At 43.4% G+C, this 24,036-nt stretch overlaps 1 protein-coding gene across 1 annotated transcript in view; it reads right to left on the bottom strand.

Annotated features, from left to right (window-relative positions):
* Positions 1-5,056: 5,056 nt before the first annotated feature.
* LOC144608395 (protein Niban 2-like) overlaps positions 5,057-24,036 on the bottom strand; it is a 162,124-nt gene continuing 143,144 nt past the window's right edge. Inside the window, exons 11-14 of the mRNA XM_078426111.1 lie at positions 19,229-19,345; positions 12,517-12,624; positions 10,203-10,314; positions 5,057-7,432 (exon numbers count right to left, since the gene is read on the bottom strand). Coding sequence (XP_078282237.1) covers positions 6,747-7,432; positions 10,203-10,314; positions 12,517-12,624; positions 19,229-19,345 — 1,023 coding nt within the window. The 3' untranslated portion in view covers positions 5,057-6,746. The remainder of the gene's footprint in view (positions 7,433-10,202; positions 10,315-12,516; positions 12,625-19,228; positions 19,346-24,036) is intronic.

Below are 24,036 nucleotides of genomic sequence, written 5' to 3'. Positions count from 1 at the left end.
ACTACTATTCCCCGATCCAGAGGCAATGTTACCTCAAGAACAAGACAGAAGCTCCTTTTCAGGACCAGCAATCACAGTTCTGTCTTTCAATGTTGAAGGTAATTTCAGCAGCTAAACAGGAGCTACTAGGTGACATCTGTGTCAGGGGGAGCAGATGAGGGAAGGGAGGGTTTTTAGGGATGAGGAAGGGAAGAGAGGGTGGCGAGGGAGGGGAGTGGGGGAGTAGGTGGTAAAGGAAGGAAGTAGGGAGGGAGGGGGTGAGGATGGGAGCAGATGAGAGAAGGAATGGTGTTTAGGGATGAGGGAAGGGAGGGGATTTAGGGACGAGGTAAGGAAAGAGAGAGGATGAAGTAGGGGAGGGGACTAGGGGAGTAGTTGGAAGGAAGGAAGTGGGGATGAGAGAAGGGATAGGCTGAGGAAAAGGAGAGGCAGGTGAGGGAGAGGGTGAGGGTAGAGAAGGTGGGCGGCACGGTAGCGCAGCGGTAGAGTTGCTGCTTTACAGCGAATGCAGCGCTGGAGACTCAGGTTCGATCCTGACTACGGGTAGGCTGGTCCAGTAAGTTAGATCACATACAATCCAGGCTGAACGAGCCAATTGGCTACAAAATTGGCTTGGTGGCAAGAGTACAAAGGGTGATAGTGGAAGGTTTTTTTCTGATCAAATGTCTGTGTCCATGGGACTTGCCACTATGTCTGGCTGTAGTACACACCGTTCCTATTACAAGTTGTCAAAAGATTGGAGAAATGTCTTGCAGACCATGTCTATGATGACTGTGGTAGTCTCCAACTACAATGATTTCCTCCTGGCATCATCCTCGGCACAACTATCTTCAGCTGCTTTAGCAGCTGATACTTCAAGACTGAGATTGCATTTTCTTTAGAAGGCGAGTCTTCTCCTGAATCCACACCCATCATCTGCAAGGCTATATCATGCTGGTAATGATGGCACTTACTACCCTAATTACCCCTAGACTGTGGAAGCAATGAACCAGTCATAATGTGTGAGTATAAAAGTTACTGTTACTAAAATTGCTGTTTTTTCTTCCACATTTTAGATTTACATAAATTACTTAGATTCTCTAGGTAAAATGGGTTTCAGACTTACTGTATGTCATGGGACACTTCAAAAGAAGTGGTGGTGTAACTCAGCAGACCAAGCAGCATCTCTGGAGAACATGGCTAGGTGACATTTCGGGTCGGCATGCTTCTTCAGACTGCACATATGCAGGTGATGGCAGTGTACACTATCTTCGAGACGACGCTGCCAGCACTTTTCCAAACTCACAACTCGTTCCATCAAGCAGGACAAGTACCTGAGAATACCTCAACCTAATGGTAGCTTTCTAATTTATGCAGCATCTACCTTCACCAAGTCAAAATCTTATAACTTCCTCCTCAAATCTATGATATGAATGAGGGGTACATTGTGAAGGGAAAATGAGGAAGTTTGAGTTACAATCACTGGGACAAAGAATGAGAGGTGATCTCATGAAGACTGAGTGAATGAAGATTGAGTGAGACTGGATTTTTCCTGAGGCTGGAAGTCTGGAACTCCAGGTTAAGAATGCCTGACTCGTGTATAAGCGAGAGTTAGGGAGATGGAGTCAGCCGCTATGGGGCTGGAGGCATCTTCGGTCCAGCAGGAACTTAGTTCACAGCAATATCAATATATTAACAATTTAGACGAGGGAACTAAATGTAACATCGACAAAATTGCGGATGACACAAAGCTGGGTGGCAGAGTGAGCTGTGAGGACAATGTTATGAGGCTGCAGGGTGACTTGGATAGGTTGGGTGAGTGGGCAAATGCATGGCAAATGCAGTATAATGTGGATAAATGCGAGGTTATCCACTTGGTGGCAAGAACAGGAAGACAGATTATTATCTGAATGGTGTCAAATTAGGAAAAGAGGAGGTGCAATGAGACCTGGGTGTGCTTGTACATCAGTCACTGAAAGTAAGCATGCAGGTACAACAGGCAGTGAAGAAAGCTAATGGCATGTTGGCCTTCATTGCGAGAGGATTTCAGTTTAGGAGCAAGTAGGTCCTACTGCAGTTGTACAGGGCCCTGGTGAGACTGCACATGTGTGCAATTTTGGTCTCCTATTTGCGGAAGGATATTCTTGCTATTGAGGGAGTGCCGCGTAGGTTCACCAGGTTAATTCCCGGAATGGCGGGACTGATATACGAGGAAAGAATGGGACAACTGGGCTTGTATTCACTGGAATTTAGGATGAGAGGAGATCTTATAGAAACATATATAATTCTTAAAGGATTGGACAGGCTAGATGCAAGAAAAATGTTCCCCATGTTGGGGGAGTCCAGAACCAGGGGTCACAGTTTAAGAATAAGGGGTAGGTCATTTAGGACTGAGATGAGAAAAAACATTTTCACCCAGAGTTGTGAATCCGTGGAATTCTCTGCCACAGAAGGCAGTGGAGGCCAATTCACTGGAGTTTTCAAGAGCGAGTTAGATTAAGCTCTAAGGGCTAATGGAATCAAGGGATATGGGGAAAAAGCATGGTACTGATTTTGGATGAACAGCCATGATCATATTGAATAGCCAAATGGCCTACTCCTGCAACTATTTTCTATGTTTTTATCTGAATGGATGAGTTGGACGCCCTAGTTTAATCACACGTTGTCCTTCGTTAGCTGATTTTTCTTCAAATAAATTGTTGGGCAGCCGCATTTCTGACTTGTGAACTGTTTGGGTTACGAATGGTTCTCAGGAACAGAACCCTGGTATAACCTGGGGAGAACCTATACTTTTGTAGTTGTGATGCTACAGGAGGCCATTTGTCCCACTGGGTCCATGTCCATTCACTTGGGTGAAGCAAATCAGTCTCATTCCCCTCTCTGTAATTCCTACCCCCTGCAGCTGCTTTCTGCCCCATTCCCCACAAGCTCTCCCAATTTCCAGTTCATTAATCAGACAAAAATTATTTGCTTCAACTGCTGAGACAGCACAGCTGCCACTTCACAGCATCAGGGACCCAGGTTCGATCCTGACCTTAGGTGCTGTTTATGTTAAGAATGTACTTCCTCCCTGTTTCTACTGGGTGCTCCAGTTTCTACTGGGTGCTCCAGTTTCCTCCCACATCCCAAAATGTGAGGATTTGTCTGCTAATTGGTCTCGTTAAATAGAGTTTAGTGTGGATGAGAAAATGGGATAACGTAGAACTAGTGTTAACAGGTAATCAATGTTTGGTGTGGATTCGGTGGGCTGAAGAGCTCGTTCCATACTGTATCTCTTAAATACTAAAACTATTTCATGTAGTTATATTCCTACAGTCTGAGATTGCACAAATAGAATTCCTCGCGCCATTTATTTTGGGCACACAACACAACGGCATCATGACAAAAGTAAAATATCATTCTTAGAGCCAAGTTACGATTAAACAATTTCGTATGTTGAGCTGAATTTATATCAATATACTAAAACTCTCGTTTGTTTGTTCCTGAACTACAGCCAAAACGGTACACGATAGCGCGACAATTTTAGGCCCACCTTACTCACCGTTGTCCCTTTGGTGCTAATGGAAGAAATTTAATTGAAATCAGTGTTATATTTTTTAAGTTATTCACATTTTAAAGTTTAAATCTATCTCCTAGGGAGGGAGGGAGGATAAGGGGGGTTGAGAGGGATGGAGTGGGGGGGAGGGGAAGGGGGTTGGAGGGAGGGGGAGGAGGGAAGGGAGGAGCGGGGGTGGGGAAGGAGGGGATGCTGCACCAATGCAGGAGAGGTTTGGGCCCAACTTGGTCTAGTTCTGAAAAAAAGGAGTGGTGCTAGGTATCATGACACATTTTAACGATATAATATGAAAGAGTTCAAGAGGTATGATATGCTCACAGAATACATTGAAAGTTGTGGAGAAACAAGGAACTGCACATAAGGGTTTACAAAAATAAACAGAGTGCTGGAATAATTCAACAAATCGGGCAGCACCTCTGGAGAACATGGATAGATGACGTTTCACAGAGTGCTGGAGTAACTCGGGTCGGGCAGCATCTCTGGAGAACGTGGATAGATGACGTTTCACAGAGTGCTGGAATAACTCAGGTCGGGCAGCATCTCTGGAGAACATGGATAGGTGATGTTTTGGGCCGGGACCCTTTTTTAGAAAGTTATGTTGAGACAGTGGAACCCACTGAGAATGTGCAAGCTTGCTGGTTGAAATCTAAATTTACCAAGTGTTTGAATTATTTAGGATACCAAGAGAGGTATAATTTTGCAATTATGAGGAATTACTTATATTGCACACACCTTTCTTTTTGGATATCCCTGTATATGGGCAGAGATTTTCGTCTGTGTAGATTCTAGACCCATGTACATAGACAAAGCCAAAAGGTTATGGAGTGGGTCCAAATAACGATGAAGCTAGTAATTTCCTGCATTCTAATTCATGCAGGTTCTGTCCATATGTTCACTGATAAGGTACAAATCCCAAGGCCACCTGGTCTTGCATTGGTTCCAGCTCCCGAGGTAGAAATCGCTGAAACGTATCCACTCTCTTTTCTTTAGACTTCAGAGATACACTATGGAAACAGGCCCTTCGGCTCACCGAGTCCGTGCTGACTAGCGATCACCCCTGTACACTAGCATTATCCTACACACTAGAGGCAATTTATAATTTTACCAAAGCCAATTAACCTACAAAACTGTATGTCTTTGGAGTGTGGAAGGAAACCGGAACACCCGGAGAAAACCCACATGATCATAGGGAGAAACTACAACTCCATACAGACAGCACCCGTAGTCAGCTTTGAACCAGGGTCTCTGGCGCTGTAAGGCAGCAAGTCTTATCGCGGCAACACTGTGCCGCCCCACTCTCGAAATTACTTACAAAGTCTTCCAAGGTATCACAAAATGCTGGAGTAACTCAGCGGGTCAGGCTGACCCGCTGAGTTACTCCAGCATTTTGTGATACCTTCGATTAGTACCAGCATATGCAGTTATTTTCCTACAAAGTCTTCCATATCATTCTGTGTCTGAGCATTGCAGGCAGGCAAAACTGTATTTAATCACATGCACACAGAAACAGATTGGTCCCAATGAAAACTTTATTAAATGTATACTGTTAAAAGCGACTTAAAATAATCTGAGCATCCATGGGAAGGAGTAAGCAGGTATCATGATTATCAATAATGTTTTTAAACCCATCAAGTTGAAACCCCTTCAATAATAAGAACTAAACGAGGTGTTAAGTAAGAAACTGCCTCTAAGTGGGATTGTTTAAACATCAGATCATGCATTTTCATTATTTCAATTCATTTTCCGTATTCAGTTAGCAAAACCTGTTGAACATAAAATATGATATAATAGAGATCCCACTTAATTTCATCCAAAAGGCCACCAATATTTAATAGTTAAATAAGCATTCAAGCTAAATAATATGAAATAAAATTCTCTTAAATAAAAGTAATTTTCCAATAAGCCTGGCAGCATGTAGGTCATGTAACATTTGGCCTAAGAATCAAGGCACACAATTGGGAGAATGCAATCGGTTCAATACTTTAGGCCCCGATCCAGCAATAATTCTTAGCTCTGCTCAATGTCAACATATAAACTAATTGACTAAGTTCACTGGATTGAGCATGAAAGGGCAGATGTTGTATTGGTTATATTCAGCTATGCAGCAAAAGGTGAAAGCGAACATCTACCCTAGTCATATATTATGAAAAATTGATAATCATGTAGATAGCACAATTTAAATGTGTTTCTAAACTTTTATAATAAACTTCCAGGATTACTTCAGAAAGATGTAACCAGAGATTGTGCAATGTTTGCTGTGGTTTTCTATGATGATTTGTAATTTCTTTAAACGTTTATTTGCCTTGCATTATTTAATTAATTATCAGAGTAAAAGGTTTCCAAACCAGCTGGTCAATCTTGTAAGATAAATCTGATGATATTTCTGTATTGGTTATTGCTGAACAACTATTGAAGGATCTTATGTTGTGAAACAGACAGTGTAACATAATTAATTGCACATAAGTACTAATTGTTGTTTCAAATGTGTGTTTCGGTTTCAAGTACTTTGGAATAGCTAGCAGTCATTATATTTTTGTCAAGTTTCCTGTTTTTGACTAGTGTCATAATTTAGAAAATGTAGCATTCTCAATAAAGTTGACAACCAAAAGCACTTTAAAATTATTCTTATGTGTTTCATTTGTTGTAGAGAAGTGTAATACCTTGTCATTAAGTGACAATTAGACATTTTGACCTCAATATGAAGCATCTTTCTCAGTTTAGACAACTGTCAAGAGAATCCATCTTTGAATATCAGGGTGAAGCGAATTGTGATCTTACATTGTTGATTGAGCACTTATGCAGGCACTTTCATTGTCTGAGAGTGGTGCTGACTATGAAAATAAAAAAATTGCTAATGTAAAAAAATTGAGATTTAAAAATAATCAAAAGCGAAATCTTTTGTAAATATTTGAAGTGCCAGAAGATAAAATAACATAATAATAGGAAGATATGGAGGACATAGAGATAAAACGTGTTACAGAACTTTCAAACAGATTGTCAATCCTATGGGGAAATTTCACATACATAGAAACAGAAACAATAGATGATCCCCGGATTTCTGAACTTACAGTCAAAGAATGATCACTTTCCTACTGAGTTTTCTGATATAACTGATGTATCAGGAAAAAAATGCATTCTAGGCTAATAAGCCACAGAATTGTTTGATTATTCATTACAGTACCAACGGCAGCCAATTTCAATTTTTCAGTAATTAAGGTTTTGATGAAACTTCCTCTCCTGTTTCTTTGTCACTAGAATCCTCTTGTTCGTAGACATTAGCTTTCTCTTGGTTTGATTCATCACTTACTTCATTCAAAGCAATTACTGATGAGCTGGTTCTATTTTCTATGTGCTTGGCAGCAGAAGGACTGAGGTCACACTCATGCGAGGACTGCACCGATTCTTGGCAATTCTGGGGCAGCTCATTCTTCGTTTCTTCAGAAGGATTCGATTCGGGCACTATTTCATCCTTGCAAACCGTTCCATTGGTCAGGGAATTATCCTCTGCTGCATTTGCTACAGTTGTTTCAATTTTACCTATTGTTAACAGGTCAAGAATCTCTTTCACACTATCGGGTGACTTGAGTGGACTGCAAAGTTCTGAAGAGCCACTGCTTCCAACCTCCTCTACCTCTGCTATTGGTTTGGCATCAGTGACCATGTCAACTTCATAAGGACGCAAAATGCCGTCATCCTGGATCATGGACACGACTTGCTTCGTTCTTTTCCGTTTCTCAGATGCACTTGCTGAATCATTGCTTTCTTGATTGTCCATCTCATTGTTCCAGTTGATATTTTGGGCTTCTCCGAGAAGGAGCAGGTTGGGGTCGCTGCCGGACATGACAATGCTGTCTCTGAAGAGGTTATGCTTTCTTTGCACGGCTGCTTCCTTCACAGCTAGGAATTGTGTATAAAAAAAAGTATGACATTATCATTACTATAATCAAAAGCTCAGGATAATGCTTTGTGTACAAAAGGATTCTAATTTCTACGAGCAAATATCACTAACGACTTTTCCTGGACCACCCATATTGAAGCAACGACCCTCTGACTATCTTTGATCGGTCTTTGCTGGCTTTACCCTGCACTAAACTTTATTCCCTTATCATGTTTCTATACACTGTAATTGGTTCGATTATAATCTTTCTGCTGACTGGTTCGCACACAACAAGAGCTTTTCACTACACCTGACAATAAACTAAACTGAACTGAGACTGAAAGGATGTTCAGATCAATTATTCAGTCTACTGAAAAAATGTTCAGAATGCTGTAGACAGCATTGGATACAAACCACAAACATGCCAAACTACAAATGTGTGCTGGTCCTATACTTCCATTTGGAAGAGAACGGGCTAATTAGGGTTGGTCAGCAAGACTTTGTCCACAACAGGTCATATCTTATGAATGTGATTGCATTTTTTTGGTGGAGGTGAAAAGGTAATCGTTGAGGGTAGGGCTGTGGATATTGTCTACATGGATTTAAGTAAGGATTTTGATACGGCTGGAAGGTTGATCCAGATGATTAAGATGCATGTAATCCAATGTGACCTGGTCATTTGGATTCAGAACTGGCTTACTTGGAGAATAGATTAGGTGAATGCATAGTTTTATCCCCAGGGTGAGGGAATTAAGAACTAGAAGGCATCAGTTTAAGGTGAGAGGGGAAAGGAACCTTGGGGGCAATTTTTCCCACACAGAGGGTGGTGGGTATATGGACTGAGCTACCAGAGGAGATAGTTGAGGTAGGTCCAATAAGAACATTTAAAATAAATGTGAACAAGTATATGGACAGGAGATAGATATACAGCACAGAAGCAGGCCTTTCCACCCGACGCATCCATGCTGACCAAGTACCTATCTATGCTAATCCTATTTTCCTACATTTGTCTACATATCCCTCTTTCCCTATCTTCTTCATGCACCTGTCCAAAATCCTTTTTAAATGCAGCGATTGCACCTGCCCTAGCACCTCCTCTGGCAGCTTGTTCCATACACCCTTGGTGTATAAAACCTGCTCTTCAGATCTCCTTTAACTGTGTCCACTCACCTTAAACCTATGTCCTCTAGGTTTCGACTCCCCTGCTCTTGGATAGTAGTGACTCTATCTATGCTATTCATAATTTGGTAAACATCTCCACGGTCGCACCCCCACCCCCGTCAACCCCATCTTATAATTGTATGTACTTCCATCGTCTTTCCTCAACCTCCATTGTTTCAGAGAAAACAAAATCAATTCAACTTCTCCCTGTAGCTGAAACCCTCTAATCCAGATATCATTCTTCAACATTTCTAAGGTGCCTGCTATTTAGTGTATCCTGAGCACTCTCTGACTGGACACCTCCTGGAATGAACAATCTAGGAAATTCTGCAGTGACTATGTCTTCCCCCAGTTCCTTGCAGGCCACCCACAATACAAGAAACCTTGGATTGCTTCTCACTTCCCCTTCTATAAATGCTTTTAAATTTGTTACCTGAATAAAATTTCCTTTTTTTTGGAACTCTCGTTTCACAGTCATAGCTACATGTTTGTGACTAAATAACTACTATTTTCTAATGAACAATCCTTTTCTTTAAAATAAAGGGCTGCATCTTGTCATCTACTTCAGTGATTTCAGATGCTTACCAATCACTTCATGCCTACACTCAATAAGGTACTGCCCCTTCTGCCAAACACTCAATGCTCATTTTTGATTGTAAAAAAATAATTGGGATTATGAAAAATGGGATTATGAAAAACTTCCATTAGAAATGGAAGTTAATTACTGGTTTTGAAATGCAATTAGTAATTTCAATTTCCTTCAGACTTCAGTCTTTAGAGGTACAGCACGGAACCAGGCTCTTCAACCCACCGAATCCACGTCAACCAGCGATCACCCCATACACTAGCACGATCCTACACTAACCAGGCCCTTCAACCCACCGAGTCCACGTCAACCAGCGATCACCCCATACACTAGCACTATCCTACACTAACCAGGCCCTTCAACCCACCGAGTCCATGTCAACCAGCGATCACCCCATACACTAGCACTATCCTACACACTAGGGACAATTTACAGAAGCCAATTAACCTATGTTCTTGGAGTGTGGGAGGAAACCGGAGTACCCAGAGAAAACCCACGCGATCACGGGAGAATGTACAAACTTCTTACAGACAGCGCCCGTAGTTAGGATCGAACCCGGTTCTCTGGCACTGGAGGGCAGCAGCTCTACTGCTGTGCCACAGTGCCGTCTCTCAAATCCTTTTGATTTAAAAAATCTTGGAAGGAATTACAAATATTTCGGCAACGTTTTAAAATTTGCTAAACACACCAAAGCTCTCTTGAGCAGGAGATTTTCCAAACACATTGAGGTTGGCAGCTTGGTATTACATTACTAATAATTTAAAGTTTATTGTTGCTTCCATTCTTTGCTAAGTTTGCTGTGTAAAATGTGTCAGCAGTGTAACTGAATCTCTACCTTATGAGGTCTGTGCTGAAATATAATTTTAAAGATAAATGAACTGTGAGGGGCACTGATGAAAGTACCAATAGATGGTGATTATGTTGCAAAACAAACATCCAGTAAAGTTAGAGGGGTGGTAGAGGACTTTAGAACATCAATGCTCTGCTCATACTTAAAGCTCGTCAAAATAACAAATTATACTTTTCCTTAAGATGAATCTTACCCATCATTATGTCTTTGGAGACAGATTGGAGCACCACCTCTTCAAAAATATTATCAACAAGAATAAATTTGGAAAAATCCTCAAAGATGAATTCTTGAAATTTAGGTAGAGCCTGTGGGAATGAAAGAAACATTAATTTTACACGGAAAATATGGAGTTCTTGGTTTGAACTTAATTATGTCTGCCATTTTAGGAAGGATCATAAATGAAGGCACATGAGTCCATGGTGATTTGGTAGATTAGATGCAAAAACTGGCTTGGCCACAGAAGACAGAGGGCAAGTGTGGAGGAGTGTTTCTCTGGTGGAAGATTATGGCTAGTGGTGTTCTGCAGAGATCAGTGCTGAGAAGTCTGTTGACTGTGATATATGAACTTATCCAAGGATATATCCACATATATCCGAGGACACTGTGGTAAGCTAAAGAAGAAATTGTAGGAACCCTCGCTGAGATTTATGAGTCGTCATTTAATACTGGCGAGGTGCCAGAAGATTGGAGGGAGGCAAATGTTGTGCCTCTCTTCAAGAAGGGTTGCAGGGAAAGACGGCAAAGTTACCAGAGAGTATTCTGAGGGATAGGATATAATGCACTTAGATGGACAAGAGCTGATTAGGGATAGTTAACGTGATTTTGTATGTGGGAGGTTGTGTCTCACGTATCTGATTGTATTTTTGAGGATGTGACCAAAAATATCGATGAAGACAAAGCTGTAGACATTGTGTACATGCTTTCAGTAAGGTATTTGGCAAGGTTCCACATGGTAGGCTGCTCCGGAAGGTTAGATCCCATGGGATTCAAGGAGAGATAGCTGAATGGATAGAAAATTGGCTTCATGGAAGGAAGTCGAGGGTGATGGTGGAAGGCTGCTTTTCGGCATGGTGGCCTGTGACAAGTGGTGTGCCTCAGGGTTCGGTGCAGGGCCCGTTACCGTTTCTCATCTATATCAATGCATTGGTTGAAAACGTACATGGAATGGTTAGCAAGTTTGCAGATGACACAAAAATGGGTGGTATTGTGCATATTCTGGTTGTCAGAAATTGGAGCAGGATCTTGATTGGGCAGGTGGGCTGAGGAATGGTTGATGGAATTTAATACAGCGAAATGTGAGGTGTTGCATTTTGGGAACACCAACATGGGCAGAACCTGCACAGTGAACGGCAGGACCCTGGGGAATGCTGTAGAGCAAAGGGATCTAGGAGTACAGGTACATAGTTCATTCAAAGTGGCATTACAGGTAGATAGTGTGGTCAAAAAGGTTTTTGACACATTGGCCTTCATCAGTCAGCGCATTGAGTATAAAAGTTGGAAGGTCATGTTGCAGTTGTATAAGACGATGGTGAGGCCACAATTGGAATATTGGGTTCAGCTTTGGGCACCATGATATAGGAAAGATATTGTCAAGCTGGAAAGGGTACAGAGAAGATTTACGAGGATGTTGCCAAGACACATGGGCCTGAGCTATAGTGAGAGGTTGAGCAGGCGATACAGCAAATAGGTGACATTTGAAGAAGGATATCAACCATTCCAGCAGAACTGGATCAGCTGGGTAAGTGGGCTGAGGAATGCCAAATGAAGTTTAAGTCAGATAAGTGTGAGGTGTTGCACTTTGGGTGGTCAAATTAGCCTATAAACCTGTATGTCTTTGGAGTGTGGGAGAAAACCCATGCAGGTCACGGGGAACACGTACAAACTCCATACAGACAACACCCATGTCTCGGGCTGTAAGGCAGCAACTCTACCGCTGCGACACCTTGCTGCTCGGACAGATAATTGCAGGGATAGATAAAGTGAGCACACTCATCCATTGCCCCGAGTTGGGGAATTAAGAATTAGAAGACATAGGTTTAAGGTGAATGGAAAAAAAATTAGTGGGAACACGAAGGGCAACTTTTTCCACACAGAGTGGTATATTCATGGAATGTGCTGCCAGAAATGATTGCCACAGGCACAATCACAACATTTAAAGTTATTTGGACAGGTACATGGAGAGAGAGATTTAGAGGGATCTATGAATCAAATGCAAGCTAGCAAAATGACCAGCTTAGATGTGCATCTTGGTTGTTTGAGTTGGACAAAAGAGCCCATTTCCATGTTCCATGTTGTATGACTTTGAGAAAGAATTTCATTATTCCGATTCATATCAAATGACAAATAAGCATAATTAATATAAGACAAATAATTATGACAAATAAGCATAATTAATGAAAAATAATGCCTTTCGAGGTAAAAATCACCCTCGGGCTCCTCTGTTCCAAATATACACTTCACTGTGAGCGAGACATCGTACACCACTTTAGTGCAGTTAAGGACCTCACCGTGTTAACGGATGCAGAGAGGTTCTTCAGCAGGTATGGAATTGTGATCTGGAGCAGTGCTTCTCGGAAAAACTTTTTTCTGACGGAACTGCTGTCGTAGTCATATTTCTAGGAAAAACATGCATTTCAAGTCAGAGTGAAGATTTTATCAAGACGTCTAAGATTGCAAATATGTAATATAAAATTACAGAACTTCAGTTGACATCTTGAATACAGTACGTTTTTTTTAATCAAGTTATAAATTTACTGTAGCCATCAAAAATGTAACAAAAAGAAATGAAAGTGAGATGAACAAAAGAAAGTCAATAATGGATAGTGTTAATGAGAAAATACTGTAATCGCAAAGATCAGTCAGTATCTGTAGGGAGAGAAAAACAGTTAATGTTTCAGGTCCAGGACTCTTCATTAGAATGAGGAAAGAGAAAACAAGTTAATTTTCAAAAATTACAACGGCAATTTTCAGAAAATTAAATGGCAACACAATTAGATAGATTAGACAATTAGATATATGGTATGCTTACTTTCACAGGTTGGGGCATTGAATATAAGGGTCAGGAAAACATGATGCAACTTTATAGGGATCTGGTTAGGTGCATTTGGAGAATTGTGTGCATTTCTGGCCATCCCATTACAGGAAGGATGGGAGGCTTTGGAAAGTATTTAGTGGAGGTCTACCAGAATGATGCCTGGATTTGGGATTATTAGCTACAGGTGAAGATTGAACAGACCTGGATTGTTTTTTTCTGGAATGCCAGAGATTGCAAGGTGACCTGATAAAATTAGCCGTCCCCAGCCGTCTCGACTATGTCTTGCTGCTGGAACCCGATAGGCCGGGACGAGAGAGTGAGGCCGACGATCTGTGCAACTCCCCCTCACTTAAATCCAAGTCAAGCGCAAGTCATGACTTCAACCCCATACCGTGCAACCTCAAGTCCTGTGGCGATGGGAGAGTGGCGAAGCAGCAGGTGTGGATACACTGGAAGCTGTAGTCAAAAACCTGCACACAGGCGGCCCAGGGCATATGGTCGCTCTCTACTGGACCGAAGCAGCAGTGGAGTTCGGCAGCCCCCCGGGTGTCTGAGCAGCCCTCTTTAGGATTCACTCTGCTCACCTCCAAGGAGGAAGGGGCTAGAAAAGGTGCCTCAATCATAGCCTGCTTCACTTCACCTTGGCCAGCATACCGCGGCTGGCGGGGATCTCAATCAGCGGTCGAAATAATAAGAATAAGAAGAATAAGAAAAACAAGTTGAAGGTGCTGAACCTGGGCACGTGGAACGTGCGAACCCTGCTGGATAACATCAAGGCAGATAGACCAGAAAGAAGAACTGCACTGGTCGCCAAAGAACTAGCTCGCTACAACGTGGACATAGCAGCACTCAGTGAAACTCGCCTTGCAGACAAGGGTCAGCTCTCAGAACTTGGTGGTGGGTACACCTTCTTGTGGAGTGGTCGCAGCGGCGCTGAACGGCGAGAGGCAGGCGTTGGATTTGCCATCAGATCCCACCTCGCCCGAAAACTTGCCAAGCTTCCAGAGGGCATCAATGATCGCCTGATGACACTTCAACTCCCACTTGGAAACAAGAAGAGTGCAACGTTGATCAGCGCATATGCCCCAACAATGACCAACCCGGATGATATCAAAGATAAGTTCTATGAAGAACTTGACGCCCTCATTGCAGCAGTCCCACAGTCAGCGAAGCTTATTGTCCTCGGGGACTTCAACGCCAGAGTGGGGGCAGATCACTAGACTTGGGAAGAGATCATTGGACGACACGGCACCGGCAAGTGCAACAGCAACGGCGTTCTACTCCTGAAGATGTGTGCCTCACATGACCTAGTCATCACCAACACACTCTTCCGTCTCCCCACCCGTAAAAAGACATCTTGGATGCACCCACGCTCCAGGCAATGGCATCTGATTGATTATGTCATCACCAGGAAGAGGGACAGGCAGGACGTGAGAGTGACAAAGGCCATGTGTGGTGCCGACTGCTGGACTGATCATCGCCTCATCGTGTCCAAACTCAAGCTTCGCATCGTGCCCATGAGAAGACCCCAAGGTCAGAAGACTGCAAAGAGGCTCAACGTCTCCAAGCTGAAGAGCAGCAAAATTGCAGAAGAAATCTCCAGAGACCTTGGTGGCAAGCTGGTGGACACACCCCATGATGACCAGGACAGCTCTGACGAACAGTGGGTGGCCTTCAGAGATGCAGTCTACTCCATCGCCCTCGAACACCTCGGGCCAGCATCCCGCAGAAACCAGGACTGGTTCGACGAGAACGATGAAGAGATACAGGCACTGCTATCAGAGAAACACCAACTGTTCAGAGCACACCAGAACGACCTCACGTCACAAGCAAAGAAAGATGCCTTTGCCAGTGCAAGACAAAAAGTACAGAAGAAACTCCGTGAGATGCAGGACACATGGTATAGCAAGAAGGCCGATGAAATCCAGGGCTACACAGACAGTCACGACACCAAGCGTTTCTACGACACATTGAAGGCTGTGTATGGACCCCAGTCCTCTGGCTCCTCTCCCCTCCTCAGTGCAGACGGGACCCAGTTGCTGACAGAGAAGAAGCAGATTCTGGAGAGATGGGCTGAACATTTCAACCAGGTCCTCAATCGCCCTGCTAATATCAACGACGAGGCCATCACTCGCCTACCTCAGATGGAGATCAATCAGGACCTTGACAACCTCCCGACAGAAGAAGTCACAAAGGCCATCAAGCAACTTTCCTGTGTAAAGCACCAGGATCAGATGCAATTCCTGCTGAAGTGTACAAAACAGGAGGCCCTGTCATGATGCAGAAGCTGAGTGAACTCTTCCAGTCCATGTGGAATGAAGGGAAGGTCCCACAACAGCTGAAAGATGCCAGCATAGTCCACATCTACAAGAGGAAAGGCAACCGCCAGTCTTGCGACAATCATCGAGGCATCTCCCTCCTGTCCATAGCTGGGAAGATCTTGGCTCGAATCCTGCTCAACCGTCTCATTCAACACCTTGAGCAGGGTCTCCTTCCAGAAAGCCAGTGCAGTTTCCATGCTGGACGTGGAACTGTCGACATGATATTTGCTGCACGCCAACTCCAGGAAAAATGCCAAGAGCAGCACAGCGACCTGTTCCTGACCTTCATCGATCTGACAAAGGCCTTCGACACTGTCAGCAGAGATGGTTTGTGGAAGATAATGCAGAAGTTTGGCTGTCTCAGCAAGTTCATCACGATTGTCCGGCAGTTCCATGACGGCATGATGGTAAAAGTGCTAGATGATGGAGACGAGTCGGAAGCCTTTCCAGTGACAAACGGCGTGAAGCAAGGTTGTGTTCTTGCCCCTACACTCTTCAGCATGGTCTTCTCTGCCATGCTGACTGATGCATTCTGTGACTGTCAGGATGGAATACACATCAGGTACAGGACTGACAGCAGGCTGTTCAACCTCAGGAACCTGCAACCTGTTACAAAGGTGAAGGAGACCATCATCAGAGATTTCTTATTTGCTGATGACTGCGCCCTCAACGCCAGCACAGAGCAGAAGATGCAGCATGAAATGGACTGCTTCTCACAAGCCTGTGACAACTTTGGTCTCTCCATTAGCACCAAAAAGGTCTGAAGTTATGTACCAGCCAGCGCCTGGAAAGCCCTATCAGGAACCACACATCACGGTGAAGGGGCAGAATCTACAGGTAGTCGACAGCTTTACCTATCTGGGTAGTACACTCTCGTGAGTGGTGAACATTGACGCTGAGGTCAATAACAGGATTGCCAATGCCAGCGCTGCCTTTGGGCGACTTCGTGAGAATGTTTGGGAGCGGAGAGGACTCAGCCTTACCACCAAGCTGAAGGTCTAGCGTGCAGTGGTACTCACCACTCTTCTCTATGCCAGTGAGACCTGGACTGTCTACAGTAGACATGCCAAACAGCTCAACCACTTTCACTTGAGCTGCCTACGCAGACTCCTTCACATCAGGTGGCAGGACAAAATTCCCGACACAGAGGTCTTGGAACAGGCCGGAATCCCCAGCGTCCACACCCTCCTACGGAAAGCCCAAGCCAGATGGGCAGGCCATGTCGTCAGAATGCCCGAGAGTCGACTGCCAAAACAGCTTCTGTATGGACAGAAGAAATGGTTTAAGGACTGCCTCAAAGTGTCCCTCAAAGACTTGGACATCAACCTCAGCACTTGGGAGTCTCTTGCTCTGGACCGTCCAAGCTGGCGTAGCAAGCTCACCACAGGAGCCCGTGCAGCAGAGAACAGACGCACTGCAGAGGCCCAGAGGAAACGCACCGCGCGCAAGGCCCGGGCTACCTCCACTTCCACTGCAGCAGCCATCCACTTGTGTCCTACGTGTGGGCGTGCCTTCCGGGCCCGGATTGGCCTCACCAGTCACTTCCGGACCCACAGTCACCAATCCTCCAACTAAAAGTGAAGTCATGGTCATCTTCGAACCCGAAGGACGAACAACAAAACATATAATATTATGAGAGACAATGACAGGGTAGACAGTCAGAATATTTTCTCAGGATGAAAAATCAAATACCAGCTTTAAAGTGAGGGGGGCAAAATTTAAAGAGATGTGCGTGGCGATATTTTAAAAGGCAGAGGATGATAAGTTCCTGGAACCTGCTGCCCGGGCTGGTGGTTGAAGTAGATGCATGAGTGCATTTAATAGATTTTTGTACAGGTTGAAACAAAGAATTACAGATGCTGGTTAATTCACAAAAGGCCACAAAGTGCTAGAGTAACACAGCTGATCAGGCAGCATCCCTGAAGAACATGGATAGATGATGTTTCGGGTAGGGGGCCTTCTCCAGACTGATTGCAGGGGGAGAAGAAAGCTGGAAAAGGGTGGAGGGAGAAACTGTATGGCAGGTAATAGATCGACAGGGTGCTAGGGAGGAGGTGGGAGCAGCTTGTTGGAACAAAGGCCGAAGACAAGAAAGGAAGAAATGTGTGAGACAGGTTTGAAGAGTTGAGGTTTGTAAAGCCTGAAAATTAGAAGGGTGGAGGGATGGGGTTTGGAGGGGAGAAATAGGTGGGAGTCTAGGTGTTGCTCAGGGGAGGAAAGGGGGGAGGGGGAATAGGAGTGGGGGGGTTATGAGGTCACCTAATATTGGAGAATTCAAGGAAACCCCAGTAGTCCTTCCTGGTGACTCCTCTAACCTCATCTACTGCATCCAGTGCTCTCAATGTGGCCTCCTGTACCATCGGCAAGACCAAACGTAGGCTTAGTGACCACTTTGTTGGACACTTGCACTTATTAAAGCATTTATTAAAACCCATGCAGAGTGAACAATACATAATGTTGCACCCTCGTATCAACTTACAGACTACTAAACTAAGGGACGAGCAGGCTGTTATCAGTGGCTGCAGTCCTACTCAAATCCCGGACTGGATTACACGGTGGAATGTGTATCATGCATAAGATATGTGGTGAAGGTCATATTGACAGAGATAAATATGGTTGATCTACACCATTTCAACTCACCTTCCCATTTCCACACTGACTTTTCTGTCCTGGACCTCCTCCATTGCCTTTGCCTTTCAGGTTTGCAGATGACACTCAAATAGGTGGCATCGTGGACAGAGGAGGTTATCAAGAATTACAGCATGATCTGGATCAGCACTGTAACCGGCTGATCAAGCTTTAATTTTAACTTTAATTCGGATACGTGTTAGGTGTTTGTAGGTAATGCCCTCTAGTCCAGGCAGCATTCTGTTAAACTTCTGCAGTCTCTCCAAAGCCTCTACATTCTTACTGTAATAGGATGACCAGAACTGCACATTCGTAATACTCCAAATGTAGTCCAAGCAAAGTTCAATAAAGCTGCAACATGATTTCCTGACTCTTGATGTCAATGCCCCAACCGATGAAGGCAAGCACCACCAATGTCTTCTTTACTACTCTATCTACTCTCTATCGACATTAGAAACCATGGATCCCCTGGGTCTTAATCTTCTGGGTCAGCCTACTATATCAAATGTCTTACTAAAATCAAAGTACACAACTTCCACTGCCCTACCCTCGTTGATTAACTTTGTCACCTCCTCAAAAAATTCAGTCAAGCAACACATGACCCTCCATGGACAAAGCCATGCTGACTGTGCCTAATTAGTCTGTTCCAGATACAAATAAATCCTACTCCGAGGAATCTTCTCCAATAGCTTCCCTGTCACTGACATGAGGCTCACCAGCCTATAATTTCCTGAATTATCTCGACTTCACATCTTAAGCACAGGAGCAACGTTGGCTACTCTCCAGTGCTCCGGCAAGTGAGGGTACAAAGATCATCATGGCTCCTGCAATCTCCTCTGTTGCTTCTCTTAATTACCTGGGATAGATTCCATAATGTCTTGGGGAATTTATCCATCTTAATGCTCTACAAGACAGCAAAATCACCTCCTTCGTTATCGCAAACTGCCAATAGCATAATTGTCTTTTCCACACTAACCTCACTGCCCTCTATATCCTTCACCATGCCGAATATAGATGCAAAGTACTCGTTTAGTGCATCAGCTACATCCTCTGACTAAATTCCCTACTTTATCCTTGAGCAGCCCTGCCTTCTCCTTGGTAACCCTATTATTTTTAATTTCTATGAATATTTCTCCTAATACCAGCATTTATTTGTAATAAAGATTCTTCCTGTGAAGAGTCATCAATAGCATGATAGAACTCATGCTCACGTTCTCCTCGGATACATATTCTCACCTTCAACACTCTCTCTTGAATGCGTTGGATTGTCTGGCATATTTGACCCTTCTCAGAGGAGTTACCAAGACTTTGGTGTAAAAGTTGCTCAAATGTATACACCGCATTATTCAAAATCTAAGGGAGGAATAAGATGGCATTAACAATGCTGAAATTAGGTATTTTCCATTAGCATCACAAATCAAAGCCAAACTCTCTTCCCCAGCCTCAGACCCCAATCACTCTCTCAACATCACAGAAAAGGGTAAAGAACATTTTAGGGGATTTTATACAAGAGATTGGGGCAACAGAAGAAATAATTAAAAGACACCAATCCTTAAAATAACATGAAAGCCAATTTAAAGTCGCACTGGAGATGCTGGGAGAGATTGTTTAAACCTCTTTCATTAAGATAAAGAAAATTAGTTATCAAGTTCTGGAAGCGTAGTGGAACATATACCCCAATCAGCATCAATGGCGGCAAAGTGGAAATGGTTCCTTGGTGTTAATATTACCATGATCTGTCATGGACCACCACACTGAAGCATCAGCCAAGAAAGCACTCCAACACCTCTACTTCCTTAGGAGACTGGGGACATTCGGCAAGTCCTCATTGACTCTTACAACTTCTATGGATGCATCATAAAAAGCATGCTGTCGGGTTGCATCACAGCTTGATTTGGGGACAGCTCTGCCCAAGACTGCGAGAAGTTGCAGAGCACTGTGGATGTAGCCCAGTCCATCACATAGACCGGACTCCCAACCTACACCATCTCCATCTACACTCAATGTAGCCCCGGTGAAAACAGCCAACATAATCAAAGATTTGTTCCACCATGTCATTCCTTCTCCCCACTCCCGGTGACAGAAGATCCAAAAGCTTGAATGCGTGGACCACCAGACTCAGGAACAGCATCTTCTCCTGTTATCAGGCTTCTCAATGGTCCTTCCATAAACTAGAGAACTGTTCAATTTACCTCTACTCCATTGCAGACGTTGGACTTTGTTCGTGGAACTGGTGCGCCCCAATGCTGACAACTACATTCTGCACTCTGTATCTGCCCATTTGCATTACCTATTGTACTTGAGTTACTATTGTACTTGAGTTTGACTTGATTGTATTCATGTATAGTATTATCTGATCTTATTAGACAGCCTGCAAAAGAAAGCTATTCACTGTAGCTCGGTATCTCCCTTAAATCTGCAGTATGATAAATCTGTATTATCATGACCTCCTACCAGTGACCAAAGATGAATCTGAGCTTCATTTGCCTCTTTGATTCTCTGTACACTCTAAATCCAATCTTTGTTTTTGACCTCCCTCCTAGCTCTGGCTATGCCCAATGTAAGCTCAGGGAACGATTTTAACAATTTTGGGTATTCACTTTTCTTTTGTTCCTCTCTATAAATATGGCTGTACTTGTTTCAAGGTAGCGCAGCGGTAGAGTTGCTGCTTTACAGCGAATGCAGCGCCGGAGACTCAGGTTCGATCCTGACTACGGGTGCTGCACTGTAAGGAGTTTGTACGTTCTCCCCGTGACCTGCGTGGGTTTTCTCCGAGATTTTCGGTTTCCTCCCACACTCCAAAGACGTACAGGTATGTAGGTTAATTGGCTGGGTAAATGTAAAAAAAAAAATTGTCCCTAGTGGGTGTGGGATAATGTTAGTGTGCGGGGATCATTGGGCGGCACGGACTTGGTGGGCCGAAAAGGCCTGTTTCCGGCTGTATATATATGATATGATGATGATATCTTTTCCCCTTGAAAAACTGGCACCAAAGTAATTGTTACTTTTACAACTTTGATCTCAGCACTCAACTAAATATATCCCTTCTACTCTTTCTAACTGTCCCCAACCTCCTAACACCATCACCAATCCCCAGTCTCTGCAAATTGAAAAATAAATATGCTTCCTCATTATTATCAAAGGATACAGTTGGATATGGATCAGTTATGGACATGAACTGAGAAATGGCAGACAGCAATTAATCTGGGCAAGTAGGAGGTGTTGCATTTGGGGATGCCAAATGTAAGGAGAAAGTATGCAGTTAGGTCTGCAGAGTGGTAGGACCCTCAACCGCAGTAATATACAGAGGGATCTTGGGATGCAAAGTCATAGCTCCCTTCAGGCTGCAATACAGTAGATAAAAGTCATATGGTATGATTGTTTTCATCGGTCAGGGCATTGAATACCAGAGTTATCAGGGCATTGAATAAGTTATGGTTTTGGTTAGGCCGCATTTGAAGTACTGTGTACAGTTCTGGAAGCCCATTACAGGAAAGATGTGTAGGCTTTGGAGCGGATGCAGAGGAGGTTTATAAGAATGCATGGTATTAACTACAGGGAAAAATGATACAAACTTGCATTGTTTTCTCTGGAGCATCTGAGGCTGAGGGGAGACCTGATAGAAGTTTTTTAAATTATGAGAGGCATAGATAGGGCACACAAACAGTATTTTCCCTCTCTTACGATTATGGGGGAAAGTTTCTTGGTATCTTGGCCTTCATCAGCAGGATATTGAGTATAGACGTTGGGATGTTATGTTGCAGTTGTGGCAACTGTGGCGTATTTGTTCAGGTCTTTTGCTGAGTCCTTGTGTTGTCTCAAGTGCTGATTAATCATATTCATTAGATTTCTCCACCACCCACCAACTTTACTATATTTAATGTTCACTCACTGGCTTGTGATTAACGGGCTTGTCCCTGCTGCCCTTCTTGAATAAAAATACATGCTGCGCTGTGGTCATCTTGCTCCTTGCCTGTGACCAGTGAAGATGTAAGTTTTCATCAGACTCCTGGCAACCTGCTACCTTTATCTCCCAGTTTGGCTTATTGGACCATTGGGATTTATCCATCTTCAAGTCTGCTAAAAGATCCAATGTCTCCTTCTTTTTAATGGTAATTTGGTCTAGGGTTTCACTCTCAGAATTATCCATTGTTTGTAACCTAACATCTGCAGTTCTTTAGGTCTTATTATATCAATTGCCTCTTTGGTCTCTCATGGGATCCTTTTGCTTTTAATATATTTAGAAAATGCTTTGTGATTTTCCTTAACCTAGTCATCCAGGGATATTACATGTTTGCCTTTTTGTTCTCCTAATTTATTTTTCCAATACCCTTCCTTACAATTTCTGTACTTGTTTTCAGTTTCCCCAATCTTCAGTTCTCCAACTTGCCTCAGAAGTGTTCCCAGTCAGGGGGGGGGGGGGGGGGGGGGGGGCGGGAGCTGAAATTCCCGACGATAAAACACTATTATTCTTACACTTCTCTGTGATGTTCCTGCATTTCTGCTTTATCTGCCACTGAATATTAAGATGCCTAAAGCACATTCCCAATGCCTTTTTCATTTTAAGCTCTACCCATTAGGTATTATTTGACATTTCCTTTACATCCCCTATCCTGTTTGAAGATTCTATGCTCTGAAATGTGAGTTGCCAGTTCTGTTTATCTCTCAACTATGTCGCTCTGATAGCAACAATATAGTTTTTTGCATATTTTAATCATCACCTTAAGTTCATCAGGCTTACTTGTCAGATTCCTTGCAACGAAATAGATACAATCCAGCCTCGCATTTCTCTCCTGTAACTGGAAACTTGGCATCCCTTCTATATTTGGCTGTTCCTCACTACCACCTGAACTCTTCTTCTGGTCCCATGCCCCATTACCCCACCAAATCATTTTAAGATACTACCTTACTCTCCCACCATTCCCCTACTTCCACACCGCTCACCCCACAAGAATACTGGATTGGTTTCATTTCAGGTACAAACTATTCATCTTATAGCAGTTACTTCTTCCCTCGAAACAGTCTTGTCAATTCAGAAATCTAAAGCCTACCTCCTGCACTATCTCTTCAGCCTCATTATCACTTGGCTTGCCCTGTCAGAGAGGCTTAGATAGGACAGGCAGTCAGAACCTATTTCCAAACATGGAAATGTCAAATACGAGAGAACATAGCTTTAAGGTGAGAGGAGCAAAGTCTAAATGAGATGTGCCGGGCAAGTATTTTTGTTACAGAGAGTAGTGATTGCCTGGAATGTGCTGCTGAGAGTGGTGGAGGAGGCAGAAATGAGAGTGGCATTTAAGAGACCTTTGAATAAGCACGTGGATATGGAGGGAAGGAAGGGATATGGATTATGTGCAGGCAGATAAGGGTTGGTATTATCATCATGTTCGGCACAGACATTGTGGGGCAAAGGGCTTGTCCCGGTGCCGTTCTATTCTATGTTATTGCAGCACTTAACACTGCAAGTAATCCACAAATTCAACCTTGCTTTTTAATCTGCTGCTGACTTCCTAAATTCAAATTGCAGGACCTCACACACATTGGACAAGAAAAACATCCCCTATATGCTGCAGGAATGTTTCTCCACTGGTTAGCCTAATTTATGTGTAGAATAATGGCCTCCTTAATTACATTTGCACATGCTTCTAATTTCCTGTCTAATGTTACCCCTCTCTTCACCACCTGCCAGGGGGTCTTTATATAACTCCCTTTAATGTTTCCTGGCCCTTGGCATTCCTTAGCTCTACCCATTCAGATTCCACATCATCTGAGCTAATATCCTTCCTCACTAATAAATAAATCTCTTTAATTAGTCTCCTTCTCCTTCCTTGCCTATTCTTCCTAAATATCCTTGCATGGTCAGTTCCTATCCACAAGTCATCCACAGATGCACTCCTGTATTCCAATTGCATTTAAAATCCTTTAATACAGTATGTTTGGGGCTTTGGTAGGATCAGGGTACCAGATTTTATCATTCTAATTATGCTCTGTGAAATATTTAATTCACATTTTCTTTAAATGTTACAGTAAAATAGAGCAAAGGT

Source organism: Rhinoraja longicauda, chromosome 31 (assembly GCF_053455715.1).
Source record: "Rhinoraja longicauda isolate Sanriku21f chromosome 31, sRhiLon1.1, whole genome shotgun sequence".
Classification (NCBI taxonomy): domain Eukaryota; kingdom Metazoa; phylum Chordata; class Chondrichthyes; order Rajiformes; family Arhynchobatidae; genus Rhinoraja; species Rhinoraja longicauda.
Note: the sequence above shows the minus strand (reverse complement) of the source record. Positions and strands in the feature narration are given on the sequence as shown.